This window comes from Oreochromis niloticus, linkage group LG12 (genome assembly GCF_001858045.2).
Source record: "Oreochromis niloticus isolate F11D_XX linkage group LG12, O_niloticus_UMD_NMBU, whole genome shotgun sequence".
NCBI classification, from domain to species: domain Eukaryota; kingdom Metazoa; phylum Chordata; class Actinopteri; order Cichliformes; family Cichlidae; genus Oreochromis; species Oreochromis niloticus.
Genome location: NC_031977.2, coordinates 15,435,675 through 15,442,344, shown reverse-complemented (window position 1 = coordinate 15,442,344; position 6,670 = coordinate 15,435,675). Strand labels below are relative to the sequence as shown.

Below are 6,670 nucleotides of genomic sequence, written 5' to 3'. Positions count from 1 at the left end.
GTTATGTAATAAGTTCAAAAGAAAGTTTCTAAAAACAACAACCTAACCTTAAGATCTTATTAATACTTTATTCAAACTTGAATTATAAATGTGAAATTCTAGAATAGTGTTAAAAGATGCAAAGCCTAACTTGCGTGGAAGGTGTTTGGACAGGTTTGTGTCTGTATGTGGGTGTGTGTATTAGGAAAAAACAAACATATTTGGTTAGAGGACGAGGGTATTAAAATTTAAGGGTGTTTTTGCACACAGCATTTGCTTTCTTTAATGGACTGCCTTGAGATACTAAATTGGCCTGAGCTAGTTGGATGACTCCAGTCAAATCTTTCTTATGGTGCAGTAAAGGGAACACCTGTCAGCCAGTCAATGCTACCTCTTCTGAAAGGTGTACATATACTAGATATCTGTAGGCAGTATACCAACTGAACTAAACATGGTGAATTAGCACTTTATCTTTCCTACATTTCTGCCCAGCTGTAACTTTTAAAAGTGTTAAAAACTCTTTTATTTATTACCATTTTTAATTTCCTTTCATTCATCATATACAAAGCTCTTCAAATTACCATTGCATATGAATTGCATTCTATAAACAAGCCTGACTTCCCATTGCTTTCTTAGCAAGTGATTACATGTTAATCTGTTTTGCACAGGCAATATAGGTTCATCACAAACAGAATTGCAGTTTGAATCCACTTGTAGTCAACACACTGTTTGCTGATGCAGAGCTTATCCAAATCACTGTGGCCTAAAAAAAATATACAGTTTTAAGAATGGAACTTATCACTGTGCTAGCAAATGTTTCAACCACACTGTTCAAAGAGTAACAACCCATTACGAGACAAATGTCTGCTCTTTCTGGGAAATTACTGGCATAAACAAGTGTCCGATGACACTATTATGAAACCCACTGACAACAGAAAAGAAGCAAAGGTTAACATGGTTACAATGTAAGAAAGACAATTAAAAAAAGGGAAAGTGAAATTCACAGAAAAAGAACTCAATTAATAAATCAATACCAGCCTTACAACAGCAGGACCATACTTGTGCAAGACAGGTATCATAAAAATAAACACAATAAAATAAATAAATAATATAAAATACCTTGAGACAACTGTTGGTATTATTTGATGATACGTAAACATAAGAAAATACACCCAAGTCAAGGGGATGAACCAGTGTTGTGTTTACAAATGACACAGAAAATAAGCAGAATCACACACCAAAAGCATAAGCCACAGCCCACGCTGAATTTTTTAACAATTAAATATTATTAAAGATAAAATATACAAGACTCTTAGTATACTACTAAGTATAAAACTGTGAAAAGGCCTCCTCATTTTATCTTAAATGAATGAGCATAATACTAACTAACATAACTAACATACGTCAAGTCGATTTTATTTTTATAGTGCATTTAAATCAACAGCTGTTGAGCCAAAGTGCTTTCCAGGCAAACACATGTACATTGTAATTTCAAAAAATAAGACTCACATGGACAAACATAATAAAAATGACAACCTAGGAAAAATTACAAAGATGATAACCAGTTTAAAACGTATTATGGGATAAAATTATAAAGGAATTCAACAAATACATACACAGATAAAATCTAACAAAGGAAACGTCAAGATAAAATGACACTTGGATTTTGGAGTGTATGATTTTTGTTAAAGTGTGGCCACCAGAAGGAAGCCACTGAACTGCAGCAGACCCTTTATTGGCCTCCAGTTTGGTGTGAAAACAAAGAAAGGAAATAAAGTAATATAAGTGGCATAAAAAAGATGTTCTCACATGTATTATAAATACAATGTATGTGCATCTGGATATGAACTTATCTCTGTGCTAGTAAATGTTTCAACTAAACCTTTTAAAGAGTAACAACCTATGAAGAGACACATGACTACACTTTCTTGGAAATGACTGGCATAAACAAGTTTCTGATGACTCTACTATAAAACCCAGTGACAGCAGACAAGAAGCAGGTATATTTTATTTATATAGCGGCAAAATAACAACAACAGTTGCCTCAAGGCACTTTCTATTGTAAGATAAAGACCCCACAAAAAAAAACAGAAAACTCCAATTATCATGGTTGTAACAAAGACAGCATGGAGGTAAAATTCACAACAAATCATTGGCTTACTCACTGTTTACCTGCAGGCACATACTCCTGAACAAAAACAAATTATTAAGTGAATGCCAGTCTTAAAGCAGCACCTTTTCCATTCCACTTGCAAACTAGTTATCATCATCAGCTATGTGCTGTCTTTTCTTTGTTTCATTAGTACAGTATCAAAAACTAAATTTTTTGTATGCAACTTTGAGTTCTCTCATGTGACAACAGCTGTAAGGCCTCGTGCTGTCCTGCTAATTGACCAACAAGAAGCTCAGCACCCACCAAAGGCGCACACATGTGGTAACCAATTTTCTTGTCTCTTATCTCGGCTTTCAGAATTTTACACTGATGTCTGTTTTCCAAACCCAACTGAAGAATCATTAGCCCATACTCCCAAGAGTTATTTTTGAGGTGTCACTTACTATTAACATTTAGTTCATTCATTTGCTCAGTATCCAGTTGAGCTTCTATGGTTGTTCATTATGGTGAGGATAAAGAGACGTATACGATGGAGGTGGTTCTTCCTGCTGAGACTGAGGCAGAGCAGTAGATCCTGGACATTGTACTGAGGATGATGCAAACGCTGGAGCTGAGAACCCATATGGTGGGGCACCTTGTGGCCACTGGTTAAAGGAAGTGAAGTCGCTGTAGCTTGGAGCCCCGGCTGTCCCAGGTGGGCAAGGCCCCAGAGCCTCACCAGGCTGAAAGGCAGCAGAACTGGGAGGAACGATGACCAGTGGAAACACCACCTCTGGATCAATGGCAAAACTAATGTCCACATACACCTGGGAAACCGGTCCGTAATACATTAGTAAACATCTGAATCAAAGTGCAATGTATGAAACTACTGATTCAGTTATTTGTCATAAATAATTTATTTGTTATTATTCAAATTTTGTATAGCATTTTGTAATAGTAGTAGTAGTTTAATTAGGAGTTCTGCAGTTATTTTATATACATTTTTTAAGAGTTTAAGACACGTATTTTCCATGTCTATTACTTACCTGAAAATGTTCACAAACAAATGCAGTTTCATTTCTGAGGTAATACTATATAACATAACTTTGTTTCATACCTTGACGTAATATTCCACTGAGATGATTTCACAGTCATGGAGGATGATGACATCAACGGGAATCTTCACTTGGCAGGAGACACTTTCCTCTGAGTTTGGATTTATATTCTCCCCGGCCATTTTAAATAGAGTTTTCTCACTGGACGTAGAAGAGCTACCAGCACGGTACACTATTTTCTGCTGAAGTTTGAATTTGGGCCTCATGTCTTTGGAAGAAGAGTTGCAGATTTTGGCGACAACAGATAAAGTTTCACCTGTCAAAAGCAAATATTATCAATAAACTGCATTTTTCAATGTATTTACATTAGATTCTGCAACTTGCAAACGCTTTACCTGGAAAACAGACTGCTCTGTTAATAGTAGCAGACATTTGGACCTGTCCCTTGGAGAGACCACTCATCTTTTTACTCACTGTACAAGATTGTGGACACTATAACAAAACATGTAGACAAACATTTCCGAGCTCAATTTAATGCCTCACTGAAGTGCATTACAATACACTTTCCAAGTATAAAACTTCTAGCAAAGCATTATAGTGTTTACCATTACTTGAGGAGTCTGTAGAAATGCCTTAGAAACAAACTTGATCTCTTTTTGTATTATAGAAGGCCATCGCCAGCTCCTGGATATCTTTGCTTCAACCATGTAGACAATTTTTCCATGGGCTCCTGTGAAGGATGATGGCATGTTCCTACAAAACAGAATCAGTGTATAATGCATTTATTTGTAAAAGCAAGATACAGCAAAGTATTAATGCTTGCAGCCAGAAATTCCCACTTACCCTTCTGGGATTTTAAGCCTGAACTTAAAAAGGTGGACCCCTTGGGGAAGTGAAATGCCTGCAAGAGAAATGTGATTAAACTTTCCTGTAGAGACTTTTAAAAAATGGCAGCACCTTCACAGAGGAAGACTGATATATTTACAATTTACTGCTGATCATTTAACTTGGTTCATATTCTTAAAATGTACTTGTGTGTCTAAGTCAAGACAAGTTAATAAAATATATATCCTTCTGTACTTGTTTTGTCACAATCCATAATACCACATATAGATGTATTCCACACATCTTTATTCATTTATCATTATGCAAGTTGAGTTTGTGACATTTTAAACTTTTAATATGGCAGACATCCTGAATGGTCATAGGTAGGCAATGATAACTAATAATAGCTGCATTCTACTTTTGCATTCTAAATGTAATCCACGTGGTGTTTAATGTTTCACCTATCAGCAATAGATAATCTGTTTCAAGAAGGGAAGGAGACACAAATCCCTGGAAGGGCTGCATCAGGAATAGTGTCAGCATAAAAATCTGTCAAATCAAATATGCGTATACCTCTGCCGTGGTACCTCCTGTGGTAGGCTTACACTTTTACCAGAACTTAATGAATTAGTTATATCTTACTTATTCCTACAGTTAAATAATCAGTATTCATGTATGTATGTATTGTTATTCGTGTTGTTTTTGCACACACCTTTCTAATTAATCTTAACATCACAGAAAACTCTTCTGTGGAGGTCAATAATATTTTTTAAGCCCAGGAAAAGACAATAAAGATTGGCACCTATCAATGTCTGACATCAAAGATGCCTTTAACTTTGACAAGACCCTATGGGAAATCTGCAAAATTATGGTCTATCCTACAGTGCATCTGACTGGGTTGTGTGTAGTGAGTTAGGATAATGCAAAACTCACAAGGAATGATAATTGAGATAAGACAATCAGAGGCACAGTGGAACCAGAGCCACCGAGTACGTAGCTTTTTGCTTCGAACCATTTAAATTTGAAGAGAAGGACGAATTTCATGTTTTGTTTTTTAGTTTCATATACTCAAAAACACTATTTTTACATATTTTGTATACACAGTTGCTCCTGCAAAAAGAATTATGATTTCTGGTTGAATGCTGTTATAACTCTATGACATACGGTCTTAAGACTACATTTAAGAGCTGTAGCCTTTTAGAAAGTAGCTTTGTCAAGCTAAGTGTGTCCAGTGTTGGTTGGTTTATCAGCTGAGCCAATTATATGTAGGTTGACTGGGTTAATAATGTTTTCTTGGATTGTGGCGCATTAGATTAGCCCTCTTGTTCATAGTGTTACTAGAGTATTGGAATTTCATTCAATAAAATACTCCAGTATAAACCACTTGTTAATACTTTGAGTATCGTAAATTTCCCCAAAGTTTTAGACAGGAGTCCACATTTAAAAGCCAAAGATTCTGGGGCAAATCAGGTAATATAAACACTTACAGGAACAGAGTCCTGAAGCATAAGGCAGAAATCAGAAACCAGACGTCGTAACAAATGGTACAGCCTACAGGGGAAAGTACAATTCATACACACACACAGGGCGATCAAGGAGTGTCAAAGAAGAGGGAACCTGCAAACAGTCACGACTGAATCAGACAAGAGGAGAGAATTGAAAACTGTCACAAGACATGGAGTACAAATAACTAACAAAACACAAAGAGGGAAAGGCAGAAAGGTGAATAGCTTGACAGTGTAATTGTTTGGTTATCCTGCCTCCCTTTTGTTCAACAGAGGATAAGCAAACTATTACACTCTAATATAACGAAACATTCGAAGTGTGGGGAAATGGTTCAAACATGAGTCTTTCGTGTGTAAATTTTGCACAAAATCAGAAATTCATCCGCTGTGGAGATGCCTTAGGGAATGACAGCAGACGAAAGCACCGTCTTTTATGAAAATGGAATTGTAGATGGCAGCCAAAGTAGAAGCTCAAGAAAAGAATATAATTATAATATAGAAGAATTACTTAGAATAAAACTCCAAAAGGAGTGAAAACCCTGAGAAGAGAAGAGACCTGTGATCATGACAAACACACTATATTGTCATGGGGACTGAAATGGCACCAAACAGTCCTGCTAGGAATGGCACAATAACAAACTGTGTCCAAGTTCTAAATGAATAAACCTTACCTTTAGCATTTTCTGCAACTAAGAGTTCCTTCACTTTGAAATATCTCCTGTGATCACTGTACGATCTCTCGTCATCTCCACTTCCTTCTGACCAGTGTACGTTTGCGTCTCCTTTGGCCTTTACAGAAACGCTCTTGACTTTGACGGCTTTTGTCAGTCTGAAACTAACTGTTCCAACTATAGTATCCCCTACAGAAAAAGTATCAGCTTCGTTGATCGCTTCATAAGTCACATTAAAGTCCTTTATCGGAGACATTTCTGTGCTGTCGGTGAAACGCTTTTCTCAGCACTGACAAGCAGATCCAAATGGGCGTGACAGGAAGCTCCGCCTATAGAGTGACGTCGTGGGCTAATTTTTTTCCCGATTTGACACAATGCCAAAAAGTGTGAGACATGTACTACAACAGTCGTTTAGGCAATAAATGTAGCTTATGCACCATAATGAACATTTAACCACTGAATATAGTTCACGGAGTCTTTACCAAACTCAACTTTATTCACAGAATTTTATTTACATTTACTAATCTGAGAAACACTGACATG

The 6,670-nt window shown here is 36.5% G+C and overlaps 1 protein-coding gene across 1 annotated transcript; it reads right to left on the bottom strand.

Moving 5' to 3' along the window:
- Positions 1–514: 514 nt before the first annotated feature.
- Positions 515–6,442, bottom strand: LOC102075730 (arrestin domain-containing protein 3). Its single transcript, XM_005457513.4, has 6 exons — positions 6,128–6,442; positions 3,970–4,027; positions 3,732–3,879; positions 3,522–3,618; positions 3,189–3,442; positions 515–2,898 (listed from the first exon to the last, which is right to left on the bottom strand). The coding sequence occupies exons 1-6, from the start codon at positions 6,381–6,383 to the stop codon at positions 2,581–2,583; spliced, it is 1,131 nt and encodes a 376-aa protein (XP_005457570.1). The 5' UTR covers positions 6,384–6,442; the 3' UTR covers positions 515–2,580.
- Positions 6,443–6,670: the final 228 nt, after the last annotated feature.